General features: G+C 51.9%; 1 protein-coding gene across 1 annotated transcript; it reads right to left on the reverse strand.

The window, feature by feature from the left end:
- Positions 1-2,049: 2,049 nt before the first annotated feature.
- On the reverse strand, positions 2,050-3,039 carry LOC309685022 (olfactory receptor 14C36-like; the record flags this gene model as incomplete). Its single annotated transcript, XM_082500842.1, has 1 exon — positions 2,050-3,039. One exon carries the CDS (start codon positions 3,037-3,039, stop codon positions 2,050-2,052), a length of 990 nt encoding a protein of 329 aa, XP_082356968.1.
- Positions 3,040-20,937: the final 17,898 nt, after the last annotated feature.

Raw genomic sequence — 20,937 nt, forward strand, 5'->3', positions numbered from 1 at the left:
GTAAGCCATGACAGTGAGAAGAGAAAACTCTGCTGCAACTCAGAAAAAGAAAAAAAAAAACACAAAAAACCAAACACCTGAAGAGCATATCCTGAGTAAGAGATGGCCCTTGTGTCCCACAGAGAATTGGCCATGGCTTTGGGGAGAGTGGTAGAGATGGAGCCCAGGTCCAGAAGGGAGAGGTTGAGGAGGAAGAAGTACATGGGGGTGTGGAGGCAGTGGTCGCAGGCGATGGCGGTGATGATGAGGCCGTTTCCCAGGAGGGCAGCCAGGTAGATGCCCAGGAAGAGCCAGAAGGTCAAGAGCTGCAGCTCCCGAGTATCTGCACATGCCAGAAGGAGGAACTGGGTGATGGAGCTGCTATTCAGCACCTACTCTGGGCACGGCGCACTGCTGAAAGAGGAGAAGAGGCCTTCAGCCTTTGGGCCCTCCCTTACGAAACCATTTTGATTATGGTGGTTCCTGCACAGAGACCAGCTCTGGTAAACAGGTTCACGTGACCTGCTCCTGCCTGCAGCCACAGGGATGCCACTGTATGGACAACAGGACTGTCACAAGTTCCACAAGACCTTTTGGGTAACACAAAGGCAAGAGCACAGAAGACTGTGGATGTGAGGAGATACCAGCACTGAAAAGGCGACCTCATTCTGCTGCCTTTGGCCATGGCTCAAGGGGAGCAGCAGCTCAGACTCACAGGCAGCAGAGACAGAGTGCCCAGCGAGGCAGCCAGGGGCAGCCCAAAGGGCCCCCGAGGCTGATCCTCCATGGGGCAGCTGGGCATTTGCCTCTTGAACCTCTCTTGCATGCTGGGGCCCAGCTCCAGGGGAGATGTGAAGATGCAGAAGTTGATACAACTAATTTTCTGCTGGATTCTTTATTAAGCTAGTCTAAACAAGGAGCTTCGATCTAGCTCAGGTGCAGTCCTGTTCAATATATTCATCGATGACATGGGTGAAGGGATAGAGTGTACCATTAGCAAGTTTGCTGATGACACAAAACTGGAAGATGTAGCTGACATGCCAGAAGGTGGTGCCGCCATACAGTGTGACCTGGCCAGGCTGGAGAGTTGGGCAGAGAGAAACCTTATGAAGTTCAACAAGGGTAAGTGTAGGGTACTGAGCTTGGGGAGGAATAACCGCATGCACCAGTACAGGTTAGGGGCTGACCTGCTGGAGAGGAAAGGGACCTGGGAATCCTGGTGGACAACAGGATGACCTTGAGCCAGCAATGTGCCCTGGGGACAAGAAGGCCAATGGCATCCTGGGGGGCATCAAGCAGAGTGTGGCCAGCAGGTCGAGGGAGGTCGTCCTCCCCCTCTACTCTGCCCTGGTGAGGCCGCATCTGGAATACTGTGTCCAGTGCTGGGCTCCCCAGTTCAAGAAGGACAGGGAACTACTGGAGACAGTCCAGCAAAGGGCTAAAAAGGTGATCAGGGGACTGGAGCAACTTTCTGATGAGGAAAAGCTGAGGGACTTGGGGCTTTTTTTGTGTGGAGAAAAGAAGACTGAGGGGGGATCTTATTAATGCGTATAAATAGTTAAATGGAGGGTGCCAGGGAGATGGGAACAGTCTTTGTTCAGTGGTGCCCAGTGATAGGACAAAAGGTAACGGGCACAAACATGAACGTAGGAAGCTCCATCTTAACATGAGGAGAAACTTCTTTCCTTTGAGGGTGGCAGAGCACTGGCACAGGCTGCCCAGAGAGGTGGGGGAGTCTCCCACTCTGGAAACATTCCAAACCCGCCTGGAAGCCGTCCTGTGCCACTGCTGTAGGTGCCCCTGCTCTGGCAGTGGAGTTAGACTAGATGCTCTCCAGAGGTCCCTTCCAACCCTGACCATTCTGTGATTCTGTGATCCTTATGCACATGAGGTCTTTGGGTCCAGGAAAAGAAAAAAAAAAAAAAAACAAAGCAAAAAAAAAAAAAACCCAAGCATGAGAAGAAGAACAGTAACATCATATAATAAAAAACAGAATGAAAAAAAAAAAAGAAAACAAAACAACAAAACAAGAAGAAAAGCAATGAGGTAAAATGCACAATTGAAGAAAAGTTAGTCCTGGTCTTTGCTGTAATACTGTGGGTACCCTTGTGGGATAATGGGCACCATATTAATTGTGAGTAGATTGTATTGCAATAATTTGTACAGGGCATCCTTGATTTCCTTGTTCCTCATGCTGTAGATGAGGGGGTTCACTGCTGGAGGCACCACCGAGTACAGAAATGACACAACAAGATCCAGGGGTGGGGAGGAGATGGAGGTGGGCTTCAGGTGAGCAAATACAGCAGTGCTGATAAACAGGGAGACCACGGCCAAGTGAGGGAGGCACGTGGAAAAGGCTTTGTGCCGTCCCTGCTCAGAGGGCATCCTCAGCACGGCCCTGAAGATCTGCACATAGGACACCACAATGAAAACAAAACACCCAAAACCTAAGAAAGAACTTAATATAAGAAGCCCAACTTCCCTGAGGTAAGCGTCTGAGCAGGAGAGCTTGAGGATGTGGGGGATTTCACAGAAGAACTGGTGCAGGGCATTGCCCTGGCAGAGGGGCAGTGAAAATGTATTGGCCGTGTGCAGCACAGCATAGGGAAAAACACTGCCCCAGACAGCTGCTGCCATGCGGACACAAGCTCTGCTGCCCAGGAGGGTCCCGTAGTGCAGGGGTTGGCAGATGGCAACGTAGCGGTCATAGGCCATGACTGTGAGGAGAGAAAACTCTGCTCCAAGAAAGAAGAAAAGCATAAAAACCTGTGCAGCACATCCTACGTAGGAGATTGCCCTGGTGTCCCAGAGGGAATTGGCCATGGCTTTGGGGACAATAGTGGAGATGGAGCCCAGGTCCAGAAGAGAGAGGTTGAGGAAGAAGAAGTACATGGGGGTGTGGAGGCGGTGGTCACAGGCGATGGTGGTGATGATGAGGCCGTTTCCCAGGAGGGCAGCCAGGTAGATGCCCAAGAAGAGCCCGAAGGTCAAGAGCTGCAGCTGCCGTGTGTCTGCGAACTCCATGAGGAGGAAGTGGGTGATGGAGCTGCTGTTGGACATTAGTTATTTCTTTTATGGGGGCTCTGTTAAAGGAAGGAAAAGACAGGAAAAAATCAGGACAGAATTCTATGAGCCCATATACTCCATTTTTCATAGATATCACCCTCAGTTGAAATGCATTTTTTCTCTCTGGGTGGTGCTGGCTGAGTGTGGTGTGAGGAGCAGCACCTCTGCCCCTGTGCTGCTGAGGAGTCAGCCCTGCTCTGCTGCAGTGGGTACAAGGGAGCTGCTCTGTGACAGCTCCAACCGTCACAAGGGGTGTCAGATGTAATCCACCTGTAATGGAAAAGTTCAATATTTGCACTCATGGCTCTCCAGAGCGTGGGCTGCAGAGCAGAGGGTTAGCATGTCCTTATAAATTTTTGCCTGTGCTTTTTATTTTCCATGATAACATCTCATGAATGTAGAAATCCTCATTTTGATGACTAATCATGTTACGATTCTTCAGACGGGACAGACGAGTTCAGCTCTCTTTGGCTTAAAGCAGAGTCAGGAGAGCTGCACTGTCCATCGGGGTTTTGCCCATCTGCCCTCTGCTTTTGTTTCATCTGCCTTCGAGATGACTCCACACACAAACTACTTTTTAAAAAATACCAAACAGCTGAACTCATATGGGATGAGGGGAGCACTGGTTGAGAGGGCAGATCTGCAATCTCTTCCCTGTCCCAGCGCAGAGATGGAGCTGTGATGGAGAGAGCAGGACACCACCCCTCCCCGAGAGAAGCAAAGCACTCTGAGAGGAGACTGCCCACCCCCGAGGAAAGGCTCAGCACTCCCCAGGACCCGACGGCAGCGCTGTGCCTTGCTGGGGGCAGCTCACAAGCCCCACAGGACCGGCAGAGCAGGCAGTCGGGGTGCCGCAGAGGAGATGATGTGAAGTGAGAGTGCGCTCAGGTCCCAGCAGACAGCGCCCAGCAGACACCTCCATGGAGGAGCCCAGGAGAGCTGGCTGAAGGCAGCCTCCCCCCGGGCGTGTTGGCAGTTTCCCCCCGGCCCTTGCCCCTGTCTCTGCTGCCTGGGGCTGTCCCTGCCAGGAGCTGTTGCTCTGTGCCCAGGTCTCCCCCTGCCAGTGCCCCAGAGCCCATCCCACCCGCTGTGTGCTCAGCTCTGCCCTGCAGCCCCCTCCCAGCAGCAGGGCACTGCCCAGGGCCACCTCCCTCTGTGCGGGTCCTGAGGAGTGGAGCAGATCCAGCCTGATGCTGCAGGCAAAGGGGATGCTGGTGCTGTCTGTGGGTAGAGGAGTGAGTGCAGGCACTTGATGAGGTTTGTGGCAGACCTGCTGATCCCTCAGTGTCACAGTGACAGCTCCTTTCCCTTAGGAGAAAGCTGCGAGCACAGAGCCTGGAAAGGTCTTTGTCTTTAAGGTAGCCCCTGCCTTGACTTTCCCCTTGCAGTGCTGCCTCTGCCAATGTTCTGGGGGTGGTCAGCAGCTGTGAGCAGCCGTGACCCACACAGCACCCTCTCAACAATAGAAAGACCCTGCCCTGACAGGGGTCACTCCTTCCTCCCACAGCTTCTCCCCACAGCACCTCCGTGGGAGCTCCCCGGGCAGGCACAGAGCTGACCCTGGCAGAGTCCCTGCGCCGGCACACAGCCCCTGGGGTGCAGGGACCCTGCTGGCAAGGACAGCCCTGCCCACCCCTGCCTGCACATCGATCTGCAAACCCCGGAGCCATCCCTGGGAGAAGGCAGCTGTCCGTCATTGTCCCTCTGAAGGTGCAGCAGGACATCCCTGCTCTGAAGCACGTCCTCCTGCTCCACACCAGACAAGCCAGGAGAGCCGTCCTGACAGCTCCTATCAGCCATGGCGTGTGCCAGCTCTAGGAGACACTGCCAGGAACTCATCTGCATTGCCCCACAGCCAGAGACTTACCATGTGAAAGGCTGCGAAGGTTTGTCCCCCGGTGAGCTCTCTCCTGTCCTCCCACCCCAGACTGCCTTTACCTCTCTCTCTCTTCTCTTCTCTTCTCTCGCTGCCTGCAGGCACTGCCCTCAGCCCTGCTCCTGGGCAGAGCTGTCTCTCTGCAGTGCTGCGCGCTTGCCAGGAGCTCCCTCCGGCCCAGCATCCCAGCCCAGTTTGGCAGCAGAGGACCAGCCCACGGTGGCACTCTCTCTGTCCCCTCTGGGCTCCCTCAGAGATGTCCCTGGGGCTCCAGGGGAACCACCTGGGAAACAAGCTGAAGTCATCACTGATCTTTTCTCCCTCTGCTGGGCAGAGAAACTTCCTCCCTGCAGTGCCATTGCCCCTTTCGGAGACAGAGTTATGTCCAAGAATCCCCTCTTCTTGCCCCACTAGGAGACAGCACACCCAGGCAGTGAAAGGCAGGAGTCTCCTGTACCTCCTGTACCCATGCAAAGTACAGGTGACACATGAGGTGCCAGAGGTGGTCTAAGACACGTGCTCGTAACTGATGGAAATATTAAGAGGGACAGGGCAGTGTCTGGAGTCATCATTTTGAGGCTGGTGGGGCATGGTGGTGACACTCTCTCTCCTCCACCAGCTGTCTTTACCCCATCTCCTTTGGCACCCATGGCCCGTTTCTCACAGACACCCCTACAGTGCCCAACCTCATTCAGGGCAGCTGCTCCATTGGAAGGTGACCTACACCCTGCGGTGCTACGGGAGGTGCCAGGGCTCTCCTGCACAGCCGCATGCAGCCAGCAGGGACAGCACAAGACCTGCAGGAACACGATCGCCATTCAGAGCAGCTGTGTAACACACCCCAAGAGAACCTCTGGGACATTCAGTGCTTTTTTTGAGGCAGCTGCAGTGAGGCAAGTCCTGTCCCATCTCCATCCAGTAGATGTCAGCACTGCTCCTCCCACAGCCTTTAGTCACCCTTTTTTGATGCAATCAAGGAATAGAGCAATGATTTTCCCAGTGTTCTTGGATCACGGGATGCCCATCGCCAAGGACATTTTCCAAAGCACCGTGTCCTTCCTGGAGATCAGCTTCCCCTTGCACCACAGGCTCTGCAGGGCTTCAGAGACGTCCCAGAGAGCAAAGCCCTCTCCTACCAGGGCTGCACAGCACAGCCCTGCTTCTCTCTGGTCCTGAGGGTTTGCTCTCCTTCGGATCACCTCATTTCCTCTTTCCATTGCCATCTGCCATCCACTCCTGCATGCTCTGAACAAAACTTTTTCCTTGCATGGGACCTTGGGCACTTGGTACTGCCTTTCTTTTTTACACATCTGAGCGTGGTTCTGGTGCTTAGCTGAGGTCCAGTGTATCTGCTCTGATTTATTAATTAGGCAGGACATGATAGGATGAGGGGGAATGGCTTCACACTGGAAGAAGGTAGATTTAGATTAGTTTTTAGGGAGAAATTTTTCACTTTGAGAGTGGTAAGGCACTGGAACGGGTTGCCCAGAGAAGTTGCAGGAGGTCCTGCCAGCACATCCACCAGCTCCTTCAATACCCTGGGATGAATCCCATCAGGCCCCATGGACTTGTGAACATTCAGCTGATACAGCTGTTCTCTGACGATTTCCGTCCCACAAATGGAATGTTTTTGTTTCCACACTCGTGGTCCTCCGATTTAGGGGACCGGGCAGCCCAAGCTCTAGATGCGTGATTAACGAGTGAGGCAAAAAAAAGCATTGCACACTGCTGCTTTTTCTTCATCCCTATCAGTCAGATGACCACCTTCAACAACTATCGGTCCAACGTTTTCTTTAGACCTCCTCTTGCTATTAATGTACTTAAAAAAGCACTTCTTGTTTTATAGAATGCTTTAGGTTGGAAGGGGCCTTGAAGATCATCAACTTTCAACCCCCCTGCCATAGGCAGGGACACCTCCCACTAGACCAATTTGCTCAAAGCCCCATCCAGCCTGGCCTTAAACACCTCCAGGGATGGGACCTCAACAACTTCTCTGGGCAACCTCCGCCAGTGCCTTACCACCCTTAAAGTCAAAAATTTCTTCCTAATATTTAACCTAAATCCACCCACTTCCAGTTAAAAGCCATTCCCCCTCATCCTATCACTACATGCCCTAGTATAAAGTCCTTCGTCAGTTCCCCTGTAGGCACCCTTTAGGTACTGGAAGGGGCTATAAGGTCTCCCCGGAGCCTTCTCTTCTCCAGGCTGAACAACCCCAACTCTCTTAGCCTGTCCTCATAGGAGAGCTGCTCCAGACCGTTGATCATCTTCAGGGCCTCCTCTGAACCTGCTCTAACACATCCATGTTCTTCTTATGTTGAGGGTATCAGAGCTGGATGCAATATTCCAGGCGCGGTCTCACGAAAGCAGAGTAGAGGGGCAGAATCACCTCCCTTGACCTGCTGGCCATGCTGCTTTTTATGGACACCAGGATCTGGTTGGCCTTCTGGGCTGCAGTCTCACATTGCTGGCTCATGTTGAGCTTCTCGTCAATCAGCACACCCAGGTCCTTCTCCTCAGGGCTGCTCTCCAGCCATTCCCCGCTGAGCCTGTATTTGTGCTTGGGATTGCCCCGACCCAGATATAGGACCTTGCACCGGCCTCGTGGAACTGCATGAGGTTGGCTTGGGCCCACCTCTCCAGGCTGTCCAGGTCCCTCTGGATGGCATCCCTCCCCTCCAGCATGTCAACCTCGCCAAACAGCTTGGTTTCATCAGCAAACTTGCTGAGGGTGCACTCGATCCCCCTCTCCGTGTCGCTGACAAAGATGTTGTACAGCACTTGAGGAATGCCACTCATCACTGCTCTCCATTTGGACATGGAGCAATTGACCACAACACTTTGAGTGCGACCGTCCAGCCAATTCTTTATCTACTGAGTGGTCCATCTGTCGAATCCATCTGTCTCCAATTTAGAGACCAGGATATTGTGTGGGACAATGTCAAAGGCTTTGCACAAGTCCAGGTAGATGACATCAGTTGCTCTTCCCTTGTCCAGTACCACTGTAACGCATTCATAGAAGGGCACCAAATTTTGTCAGGCATGACTTGCCCTTGGTGAAGCCATGCTGGATGCTACCTATCACCTCCTTATTTTCTATGTGCCTCAGCAGAGTTTCCAGGAGGATCTGCTCCATGATCGGGCCAGGCACAGGGGTGAGACTGACTGGCCTGTAGTCCCCCAGGTCTTCCTTATTTCCCTTTTTGAAAACAGGGCTTATGTTTCCCCTTGGCCAGTCAGCAGGAAGCTCACCAGACTGCCACGACTTCTCAAATATGAGGGACAGTGGCTTAGCAACTTCGTCTGCCTGTTCCCTCAGGACCCGCAGATGTGTCTCATCAGGTCCCATGGACTTGTGCACCTTCAGGTTCCTCAGGTGGTCTCGTACTTGATCTTCACCTACAATGGGTGGTTCTTCGTTTTCCCACTCCTTGCCTTTGCCCTCTGCATCATGGGCAGTGCGGCTGCAGTCTTTGCCAGTGAAGACTGAGGCAAAAAAGTCATTGAGGACCTCAGCTTTGTCTCTGTCCCGGGTGACCAGTTCTTGCATTTCCTTCCGGAGAGGGCCCACATCTTCCCTAGTCTTTCTTTTCTCGCTGACATACTTAAAGAAGGATTTTTGTTTGTCTTGATGCCCCTGGACAGATTTAGTTCTATCTGGGCTTTAGCTTGCCTAACCTGATCCGGGGCTGCTTGAACAATTTCTCTGTATTCCTCCCAGGCTTCCCGCCCCTGTTTCCACCCCCTATAGGCCTCCTTTTAACTTCTGAGCATGTCCAGGAGCTCCTTGTTCATCCGTGCAGGCCTCCTGGCTTTTCTGCCTGCCTTCTTCTTTGTAGGGATGCATGACTCCTGAGCTTGGAGAAGGTGAGCCTTGAATATTAACTGGCTTACTTGGGCCCTTCTTCCCTCCAGCGCTTCATCCCATGGCACTATACCAAACAGATTCTTCAAGGAGCCACAGCCAGCTCTGCTAAAGCCCAGGGTGGTCAGCTTGCTGCGCACCTTCCTCGCTGCCTTGAGGATCTCAAACTTGATCATTTCATGGTCACGGCAGCCCAGACTGCCCTCGAGCTTGACACCGCCTACCAGCCTCTCCTTGTTGGTAAGGACAAGGTCCAGCAGAGCTCCTCTCCTTGTTTGCTCCTCTACCACTGGGAGAAAGACGTTGTCAATACAATCCAAGAACCTCCTGGACTGCCTATGCCCTGCTGTGTTACCCTTCCAACAGATGTCAGCAAACTTGCTGAGGGTACACTCTGTGCCCTCATCCAGGACGTTGATTAACATGTTGAACAAGACTGGCCCAGTACTGACCCCTGGGGAGCACTGCTATTTACAGGCCTCCAACTAGACTGTGCGCCGAACACTATGCTATCAGCCTCATTCCCCACAGTATTCTTGTGTCCAGTTAGGACATTATGGTCTGATTGGGTGGATAAGTAGATGGGTAATAACTGAGATGAGTAGTCTGGCTTGAAGGAACTTGGTGAATGCATAGCGTTCTGCCCAGAGGGATGTATCTAGTCGGGTTCCACCATGTTTCAAGGGCTTTTAATTATGCAAAGGAGATGAGAAAATGCTTTTTTTATAGCATTTGTAGATGACACCTCATTGAGGAGAGCAGACACTATATTAGAGGGCAGGGTTGCCATCCCAAGGGACCTAGACAAGGACAGGCCACTAGTAACATCATGTTATCCAACAAAGACAGATCTAAAGTTCTTTTGCTGACTTTGACTAAGGGTCTGAAGTGACAGAGGGCAGGGACTGCCTAGGTTGGTATCAGCACTGCAGGAAAGGCTCTGGTGGTCCTTTGGTTTCATTAGGCAAAACATGGAGCCGTCGGCAAAGGCCAAAAGCATCCTGGGTGGTATGAGCAGGAGCACAGCCAGTGGGAGTGATTATCGCCCTGGGCTCAGCACATTTGAGAACAGATCCAGAATACTCCCCCAGGTTCTGACCCCCTTCAATGCGTGAGAGACACTGGTAAACTGGAGCTCATTTAGTGGAGGGCCACCAAGGTGGTCATGGTTGGAGCACTTGTGCTGTGAGAAGAAGCTGAAAAAGCTGGGCTTGTCCAGCTGGAAGAAAGGAAGATCTTGGGGGAACATGCAGCAGCATGTCCCAGTGGACAACAGGATGCCCATGAGCCAGCAATGTGTCTTGGTGGCCGAGAAGGCCAATGGCATGCTGGGGTGCATCAAGCAGAGTGTGGCCAGCAGGTCGAGGGAGGTCATCCTCCCCTCTACTCTGCCCTGGTGAGGCCTCATCTGGAGTACTGTGTCCAGATCTGGGCTCCCCACTTCAAGAAGGACAGGGAACTGCTGGAGAGGGTCCAGCAAAGGGCTACGAAGATGACGAGGGGATTGGAACATCTCTCTTATGAGGAAAAGCTGAGGGACTTGGGGCTTTTTAGTCTGGAGAAAAAGAGACTAAGGGGGGACCCTATCTATGCTTATAAATACTTAAAGGGAGGGTGCCAGGGGGATGGGAATAGTCTTTTTTCAGTGGTGCCCAGTGATAGGACAAGAGATAACAGGCGCTAACTTGAACATAGGAAGTTCCATCTTAACATGAGGAGGAACTTCTTTCCTTTGAGGGTGGCAGAGCACTGGCACAGGCTGCCCAGAGAGGTGGGGGAGTCTCCCACTCTGGAGACATTCCAAACCCGCCTGGACGTGTCCTGTGCAACTGCTGTAGGTGACCCTGCTCTGGGAGGGGGCTTGGACTAGATGATCTCCAGAAATCCCTTCCAACCCTGACCACTCTGTGATTCTGTGAAACTGGAGAGACATGGATTTGAAGGGTGGATTGTTCGGTGGATGAGGAACTGCTTGGATGGTCCCATCCAGTAGTGGTCAACGGCCTCATGTCCAGATGGAGACTGGTGACAAGTGGTGAACCTCAGCGGTCTGTACTGGGACCAGTACTGTTCAATATCTTCATCAATGACAAAGGCAGTGGGATCGAGTGCACCTTCATCAAGTATGCTGATGATACCACGCTGAGTGGTGCGGTTGACACTCCCAAGGGACAAGATGTCATCCAGAGGGACCTGGACAGGCTCAAGAAGTGGGCCCATATGAACAGCATGAGGTTCAACAAAGCCAAGTGAAGGGTCCTGCACGTGGGTCGGGGCAATCCCTGATATCAATACAGCCTGGGGGATGAAGGGATGGAGAGCAGCCCCGCCGAGAAGGACTTGGGTATACTGGGGGATGAAAAGCTGGACATGAGCTGGCAATGTGCGCTCGCAGATCACAAAGCCAACGGTATCCTGGGCTGCATCAAAAGAAGCATTACCAGCAGGTCGAGGGAGGGGATTCTGCCCCTCTGCTCTGCTTTGGTGAGACCCCACCTGGAGTGCTGCTCCAGCTCTGGAGCCCTCAGCACAGGACAGACATGGACCTATTGGAGTGCGTCCAGAGGAGGCCACAAAGATGCTCTGAGGGCTGGAGCACCTCTGCTGTGAGGAAAGGTTGAGAGAGTTGGGGTTGTTCAGCCTGGAGAAGAGAGGGCTCTGGGGAGACCTTATTGTGGCCTTCCAGTACCTAAAGGGGGCCTACAGGAGAGCTGGGGACAGAGTTTTTAGCAGGGCCTGTTGCGATAGGACAAAGGGTGAGGGCTTTAAAGTAAAAGGGGGGAAATTTACACTCGATATAAAGAACCTTTTAACAATGAGGATGGTGAGACACCATCACAGGTTGCCCAGAGAGACAGTAGATGCCCCATCCCTGGAAACATTCCAGGCCAGGTTGGCCGGGGCTTGGAGACAGCTCCTCCAGTTGAAGGTGTCCCTGCTCATGGCAGGGGGTTTGCACTAGATGGCCTTTAATGGTACCTTCCAACCCAGACCATTCCATGATGCTAAACAGAGCCCGTTTTTACTGGGAGGGGACCAAGTCTATACTGGAAGAGTTTAATAAAGTGCAGTTTCAAATGGCACAATGCCCAGTCATACTGGGAGGGGATGAGAGGATGCAGTTTATACTGGAAGCATGCTCAGCCTGTACTTGGAGGGGTTAAAGAGGACTAGTTTGTAGTGGGAGGGGCCAAGTTTGTACTGGCAGGGGTTAAAGCAACCCAGTTTGTACTGTGACAGAGCCCAGACTGTAGTGGGAAAGGGCCAGGGGCTCCAGTTTGGACTGGGAGGGTGGCCCAGTGTACCCTGGGAGGGTCTAAAGGCATAAAGTTTGTACTGGGACAGGGCCCAGTCTGTTTGTACTGAGACGAGGCCCAGACTCTGCTGGGATTGGCTCAGAGGATCCCGTTTCTACGTGGAGAGGGCCCAGTCTGTACTGGGAGGAAACTGGGAGATCCAGTCTGTACTGAGATGAGGCCCAGTCTGTACAGGGCAGTGTTAAAGCAATCCATTTTGTACTGGTACACAGAGCAGTCTGCACTGGGAGCTGGGCTGGGATCCACTTTGGACTAGGAAGAGGCTCTTTCTCCGCTGGGAGGAATTAAAGGGATTCTCTTCATACTGGGACAAGGCCGCTTCTGTACTGGGAGGGAATCAGGGGATGCAGTTTGGACTGGGACAGGGCCCAGTCTGTCCTGGCATAAGTTAGAGGATCCAGATTGTATTGGAGGTGGCCAGCTGGTAGTGGGTGGGGACCGGGGAGTCCATTTTGGACTCAGCATTGGCCCAGTCTGTACTGGGAGGGGTTAAAGGGATCCAGTTTCTATTTGGACGGAGCCCAGTCTTTACTGTCATGTGTTTAAGGGATCCAGTTTATAAAGGGACAGAACCCAGTCTGTACTTGGAGGGGTTAAATGGAATAATCTCTATTTGTTGACAGTCAGTTCTGTACTGGGAGGAGAGCACGGGATCCAGTTTGTACCAGGAGGGGACCCAGTCTGTACTGGGAGGGGGCCAAAGCATCTAGTTCGTACTGCCTCGGGGACCAGTCTGTAGTGGGAGGGGTTAAGGGATTTGGTGTGTACTGGGAAGGGCGCAGTGTATACCGGGAGGGTTTAAAGAGGTAAAGTTTCTCATGGAATGGGGCCCAGGGGTTACAGGGAGGGGGCCATGGGATCCAGTTTGTACTGGCACCTGACCCAGTTTCTGTGTGGAGGGGATGAGGTGGTGGAGTTTGTACTGGGACAGGAATTAGTTTTTACTAAGAGGGGATCGAGTGATCCAGTTTGTACTAGGAGAGGGCCCCATCTGTACTGGCAGAGGTTGAGGGGATCCACTTCATATTGGGTCAGGGCCCAGTCTCTACTGGGAGGGGTTGAGGAGATCCACTTTCTAGTGGGACAGGGGCCCAGTCTGTCATGGGAGGGGTTAAAGGGATGCAGTTTATACTGGGAGAAGGCTCAGTCTGTACTGGGACAGAGCTGGGGGTCCAGTTTGTACAGGGACGAGGCCCAGTCTTCTTGGGCTTGGTTCAAAGGGATCCAATTTGTACTTGAAAGGGCCCAGTCTGTGCTGGGAGGTTGCCAGGAGATGCAGTTTGTACTTGGATGGTGCCCAGTCTGCATTCTGAGGGGATCAGGGGATCCCACTGATACTGGGATGGGGCCCAGTCTATACTGGGACACGTTAAAATAATCCACTTTGTACTGGACAGGACCCTGTCTGTACTGGGAAGTGTTAAATAAAGGCCAAGAAGGCAGATGTCATGGTGGGAGTCTGTTATAGACCACCCAACCAGGATGAAGAGACAGATGAAATATTCTAGAAGCAGCTGGGACAAGTGTCACGATAGTCAGCCCTTGTCCTCGTGGGGGACTTCAACTTACTGGATGTCTGCTGGAAATGCAATACAGTGGAGAGGAAGCAGCCCAGGAGGTTCCTGGAGTGTGTTGAGGATAACTTCCTGACACAGCTGGGGAGGGAGCAGAGGAGGGAAGCACCCCGCTGGACCTGTTGTTTGCCAATAGAGAAGGGCTTGTGGGGGATGTGAGGACTGGAGGCCGTCTGGGGCATAGTGATCATGAAATGACAGAATTTTCAATTCTTGGTGAAGTCAGGAGGGGGGTCAGCAGAACTGCCACCTGGGACTTCCGGAGGGTGGGCTTTGGCCTGTTTAGGGGTCTGGTTAACAGAGTCCCTTGGGAGGAAGTCCTGAAGGGCAAAGGAGTCCAGGAAGGCTGGACATTCATCAAGGAGGAACTTTTAAAGGCACGGGAGCAGGCTGTCATCATGTGCCAAAAGATGAGCCATCATGGAAGAAGACCTGGCTGAACAGAGAGCTTTGGCTGGAACTGAGGGGAAAAAAGGAGTTTATGACAGTTGGAAGAAGTGGCAGGCAACTCAGTTGGACTGCAAGGATGTCATGAGGTTATGCAGGGAGAAAAGTAGAAGGGCTAAAGCCCAACTAGAAATTAATCTGGCCATGCCATAAAAGACAATAAAAAAACTGTTTCACCGTGAACAAAAGGAGGGCCAAGAAGAATCTCCATCCTTTATTGGATGTGGAGGGAAAGACGGTGACCAGGGATGAGGAAAAGGCTGACATACTTAATGCCTTCTTTGCCTCAGTCTTTAAGAGTAAGACCAGTTGCTCTCTGGGTACCCAGCCCCCTGAGCTGGAAGACAGGGTTGGGGAGCAGAATGAAGCCCCCACAATCCAAGGGGAAATGGTGAGGAACCTGCTACATCACTTAGAAATACACAAGTCTATGGCGCCGCTTGAGATCCACCCAAGGGTACTGAGGGAACTGGCGGGAGTGCTCACCAAGCCACTTTCCATCATCTATCAGCATTCCTGGCTAACTGGGGTGGTCCCAGTTGACTGGAAGATAACAAACGTGGCGCCCATCTACAAGAAGGGCCAGAAGGAGGACCTGGGGAATTACAGGCCTATCAGTCCGACCTCGGTGCTGGGGAACGTTACGGAGGAGATCATCCTGAGTTCCATCATGCAGCACATACAGGACAACCAAGCGATCAGACCCAGCCAGCATGGGTTTGTGAAAAGCAAGTCCTGCCTGAGAAACCTGACCTCCTTCTATGACAAGGTGACCAGCTTAGTGGATGAGGAAAAAGCTGTGGACGTTGTTTACCTGCGCTTCATTAAAGCCTTTGACACTTTTTCCCACAGCGTTCTCCTGGAGAAACTGGCTGCTCATGGCTTGGACAGGTGTACACTCTGCTGGGTAAAACACTGGCTGGACGGCCGGGACCAAAGAGTGGTGCTGAATGGAGTTCAATGCATTTGGCGGCCGGTCACAAGTGACGTTCCCCGGGGCTCAGTACTGGGACCGGTTGTCTTTAATATCTTTATCAACGATCTAGACAAGGGGGTGGAGTGCCCCCTCAGTAAGTTTGCAGATGACACCAATTAAGGTGGGAGTGTTGATCTGCCTGAGTGTCGGAAGGCTCTGCAGAGGGATCTGGACAAGCTGGATCCATGGGCCGAGGCAAATGGTGTGGGGTTCAACAAGGCCAAGAGCCGGGTCCTGCCCTTGGGTCACAACAACCTCACGCAGCGCTACATGCTTGGGGCAGAGTGGCTGGAAAGATGCCCAGCAGAAAAGGACCTGGGGGTGTTGGTGGCTGAATATGAGCTGGCAGTGTGCCCAGGTAGCCATGAAGGCCCACAGCATCCGGGCTTGTACCAGTAAAAGTGTGGTGAGCAGGACTAGGAAAGTGATCGTCCCCCTGTACTCTGCACTGGTGAGGCCCCACCTCGAGTACTGTGTTCAGTTTTGGGCCGCTCATGACAAGAAGGACATTGAGGTGTTAGAGCGTGTCCAGAGAAAGGCAACGAAGCTGGTGAGGGGTCTGGAGGACAAGTCTTGTGGGGAGCGGCTGAGGGAACTGGGGTTGTTCAGACTGGAGAAGAGGAGGCTGAGGGGAGACTTTCTCGCTCTCTACGGTTCCGTGAAAGGACGTTGTAGCGAGGTGGGGGTTGGTCTCTTCTCCCAAGTAATGAGAGAGAGGACTTGAGGAAATAGCCTCAAGTTTTTCCAGGGGAGATTTACATTGCGTATTAGGAAAAATTTCTTCAGCTAAAGGGCTTTCGAGCACTGGAACAGGCGGCCCAGGGAAGTGGTTGAGTCACCATCCCTGGAGGTATTTAATGGATGTGCAGATGTGGCACACAGGGACATGGTTTAGTGGTGGACTTGGCAGTGTTAGGTTTACAGTTGGACTCTATGATCCTAAAGGTCTTTTGCGATTCTCAATGATTCTATGATTCTTTTGGGACTCTGGATTTTGTTCTGTCCTTGACCCTTTTTGGGAGGGCAGGAGGTGTCACAGAATTTTCCTACACTCAGCCTCGCTCACCCTCACACCCCACGGCCCCCAGGAAGAGCCCTGAGCCACCAGTGGGCAGGACTTGCCTTCCCAGGGCCTGAGGGTCGAGGTTTGGCCTTTCTGCTGCATCAACCAAGCCAAGGGGTTCCTCAGCATTACAGCCACCTGCACAGTGCCTTTGCCTACCTGCAGCCACAGCCTCCAGTTATCTCCTCTAACGAGTCCCTGGGGAGACTTTGGCAGTAACGACCCTCCGTGGGGCCAATCAAGGCTTCAAGGTACTTTGCTTCTGACTTGGACTTCTGGAGCACTTTGTTCAATCTTCTCTCAGTGCCTGAGGCTCATGGACTCAGCACCAAATACACCATGGGACTCATTAAAAGACAGAAAGCCCTAACAAGGTGTTCATCGTTCTTGTAATTTTCTTCAAATCTTCAAGACTTGTACAGCCAATTAGAGAGGTTTCAGAGTGTAGTTAAGGAGGAGATTTCAAAGCGCACCTAATAAAAATGTCTTTTTTATTTTAAAGGATATAATGTATTACTCCCGATTATCACTTACGATTAGGATAGAAGCATTCTCTGATTGTTCTGGATACAGGGTGTCCCTTCAGGGGGTCTGGACAGGGAGGAGAAGCAGTCCCTGGAGGTCTGACACTGTAGGACAGCTTTGCTCCTCACCTCCCCGCCCTCCCCATTTCTGACATTGGCCACCTGGGACTGACACCCCTGGTCCTTGCATCAGACTTCTCCACTGAAGTCTGCAGCTGGATGTCACAGCTCCATTGCCCCATCTCCCACCTGCGCTCCTCAGAGCCCTGGCTGCACCCAGGCGCAGGAGAACTTTTCCTGTTTGTAAGACAAGAAAAGTAAAGCATAATCAGATTTCCTAAACAATAACACACAGTCCGCAATCACACGCTCAGGACAAGCTACCTCTAATGAGGCTGCCTTTCTACAAGGGAGTTCTTATGAGAAAGAGTTTAGGAAGGTAGATAGACAAGACAGATATAAACACAATTAAGGAGTTGGCTGAGGAGACAATTAGATTGTTGAAAGACAGGCAAGCTTTGAACTCCTTGAAAGTCACAGCAGCAGCACAGGTGAGAGGTATCTGAGTGAAGAAAGAGTAAGGGGAGGAGAAAACGGGCGAAGAATGGGAAGGGCCTTTGCCCAGAGAGTCTGCATCTGCAAAGATGACTTTAGAGATGAACATTGTCTCAGGAGAAGGGTAAGCATCTGAAAGATTAGAGAAAGTACACACAGCGTGTAACAGGGAGAAGAGTGGTAATGAGGTTACAGGGGAAGATCAATATTTCTTTGGAATATCCCTTTTGAAAGGTCATGGGATTGGCAGAGGTCTCTAGTGAGAGAGGACAAGCAAGTGTAGCACCCGTCTTTGAAAGAGTCCAAATGTGCAACCCAGGGAGCCACTGGCTGTACAAGCTCACTTTGGTGAGGAGTGTTGTGCCATCAGTCAGAGCCCTCCTTGGTGACATTTCTGGGCACCGATAACAGAAGAATGTGTCGAAGAAACATCAGCATGGATTTCATAGAATAGAATCATAGAATCATAGAATCATAGAATCATAGAATTGTTCAGGTTGGAAGGGACCTTTAAGATCATGAAATCCAACCATTAACCTACCCTGGCAGAACCACTTCTAAACCATATCCCCAAGTACCACATCTACCCCCTTTTAAACACCTCCAGGCATGTTGAATCCACCACCTCCCTGGGCAGCCTATTCCAATGCTTGATAACCCTTTCAGTGAAACAAAAATTCCTAATATCCAATCTAAACCTGCCTGGCATAACTTGAACCCATTTCCTCTTGTCCTATCACTTGTCACCAGGGAGAAGAGGTCAGCCCCCACCTCTCTACAAGTACCTTTCAGGGAACTGTAGAGAGCAATAAGGTCTCCCCTCAGCCTCCTCTTCTCCAGTCTGAACAACCCCAGTTCCCTCAACCGCTCCTCATAAGATTTGTCCTCCAGGCCCCTCACCAGCTTCGTTGCCTTTCTCTGGACACGCTCCAACACCTCAATGTCCTTCTTGTAGTGAGGGACCCAAACCTGAACACAGTACTCGAGGTGGGGCCTCACCAGTGCCAAGTACAGGGGTATGGTCAGTTCCCTAGTCCTGCTGGCCACACTATTCCTGATACAGGCCAGGATGCCGTTGGCCTTCTTCGCCACCTGGGCACACTGCTGGCTCATATTCAGGCAGCTGTCAACTAACACCCCCAGGTCCTTCTCCCCCGGGCAGCTTTCCAGCCCCTCTGCCCCAAGCTTGTAGTGTCCGTGGGGTTGTTGTGACCCAAGTGCAGGACCTGGCACTTGGCCTTGTTGAACCTGAAACCTTGTTGAACCTGTTCTTACGGAAATAAGCACAAATGAAGAGATGTCCTAAACCCAGAATTCAACAGACTTTAGGAGAGGTGGAAATAAATGAAAGATGAGGGGGATTAAATTCAGAGCCTGAGAGAGAGAGTCCTGACAATGCAAAGAGAGGGGCAGGTCAGTAGCTCTCATCTTGCTATCAGCGGACATCCTGAAAACTCCTCATCTTCATCCCATGGGAGAACACCAAATTTTTATTAAAAGTATTCTCTTGTTTCAGCTGATGAGGTCGTGCTCATACATGTGTCAAAATGTCTCAGGCTTCCAGGCAGCGCTCCGCTGTCTGACCGTCAGTACCCAGTGGTGCTTGCAGAGGACCCTGTGTCTCTGAAGCACCTGCCTGGGCCTGGCCGCTGTCCCAGAGGAGCTGCTGGAGACCAGAGTCCCTGGGAAGCTGCAGCTGGAGCCTGGGCAGAGGGTCCCAGGACCTACACTGGTACCACGTGCCCGCATCCTTGCAACTGCATCCCACCCCAATTTTGTCATCATTTGCCTTTTGCAAACAGATGCAGCACAAAAAATCCCCCAGAGATCAATATCTGAAAACAAGACAGAACCAAGCAAGGAGGATAGCAACACCAACAATGTTTGAAACTTTTGGTTCTAAGAGAAAATTTCCTTCATTCTGCATCTTTCATTCTATTTCTTGGTTGCTTTATTTTATTTTATTTTATTTTTATCATTTCCATCATACTGGGACCTACAGCATTAAGAAAGCTAATTTTTGTGTCTTGCAAAGAGCCCAAGGCCCCCCAAAAATAGCTCCCTTCCCTGGACTGCCCATGCCACCTATAAGTCTTGGCACAGAGTGAGTCCCACTAGGAGGTGTTGACCACTCTTGCCTGATGGAGGAAAGCAGGTGGTGTGGTTTAAGCTGGGCTGGACACTAAACCTCCATCCCTGGAAAGATGATGGAACGGCTTGTTCTGGGTGTCATCTCAAAGCACCTGGAAGAAAAGAAGGTTATCAGAAGAAGTCAACATGGATTCCCCAAGGGGAAGTCAGCAGATCGAGGGAGGTCATCCTCCCCGTCTACTCTGCCCTGGTGAGGCCGCATCTGGTGCACTGTGGCCAGTTCTGGGCTCCCCAGTTCAAGAAGGACAGGGAACTGCTGGAGAGGGTCCAGCAAAGGGCCGCAAAGATGATGAGGGGATTAGAACATCTATCTTATGAGGAAAGACTGAGGCACATGAGTCTTTTTAGTCTAGAGAAAAGAAGATGGAGGGGGGATCTTATTAATGCTTATAAATATTTAAAGGGAGGGTGCCAGGGGGATGGGAACAGTCTTTTCTCAGTGGTGCCCAGGGAGAGGACAAGAGGTAATGGGCACAAACTTGAACGTAGGAAGTTCCATCTTAACATGAGGAGCAACTTCTTTCCTTTGCGGGTGGCAGAGCACTGGCACAGGCTGCCCAGAGAGGTGGGGGAGTCTCCCACTCTGGAGACATTCCAAACCCACCTGGTTGCCATCCTGTGCAACCTGCTGTAGGTGACCCTGCTCTGGGAGGGGGCTTGGACTAGATGATCTCCAGAAGTCCCTTCCAACCCTGACCATTCTGTGATTCTGTGTGATTCTATGACTGACGCTGTCTTTAATTGCTCTCTCTCTTCCCAAAAGAGAAGAAAAGGAAGGAGAGATTTCCGAAGGGCAGACTTTAGCCTGTTTAGGAGCATGGTCGAGAGTGTCCCTTGGGAGGCAGTTTTGAAGAGCAAAGGTGCCCAGGAAGGCTGGGCATACTTCAAGCAGGTGCTCTTAAAAGCTTAGGAGAAGGCCATCCCCTTGTCTCGAAAAACGAGCAGACGGGGAAGACGACCAGCCTGGCTAAATAGAGAACTTTGGCTGGACCTCAGGAAAAAAAGAAAAGTTTACATTCTCTGGAAAAGGGGGTTGGCAACTTATGAGGATTATCAAGTTATAACAAAGCTATGTAGGGGGAAAATGAGAAGGGCCAAAGCTCAATCAGAACTCAGCTTGGCCACTGCAGTTAAAGACAATAAGAAAAGGTTCTTTGAATATATCAATAGAAAAAGGAAGACTAGGGAAAATGTAGGCCCACTGGTGAATGAGACAGGTGCCCTAGTGGTGGAGGACGCAGAGAAGGCAGAGTTACTGAATGCTTCTTTTCTTCGGTCTTCACTGCTAAAGCTGTCCCTCATGAATCCCACACTCTGAAGGCAAAGGGGGAGGTCTGGAGAGTGGAAGATTTTCCCTCAGTTGAGGAGGACCGGGTCAGAGACCACTTGGCCAAGCTGGACATTCACAAGTCCATGGGCCCTGATGGCATGCATCCGCGAGTGCTGAGAGAGCTGGCGGATGTTATTGCTAGACCACTCTCCATCGTCTTTGAACGGTCATGGAGAACAGGAGAGGTGCCTGAGGACTGGAGGAAGGCCGACAT

Source organism: Vanellus vanellus, assembly GCF_965231255.1.
Source record: "Vanellus vanellus genome assembly, contig: HAP1_SCAFFOLD_125, whole genome shotgun sequence".
Lineage (NCBI taxonomy): Eukaryota > Metazoa > Chordata > Aves > Charadriiformes > Charadriidae > Vanellus > Vanellus vanellus.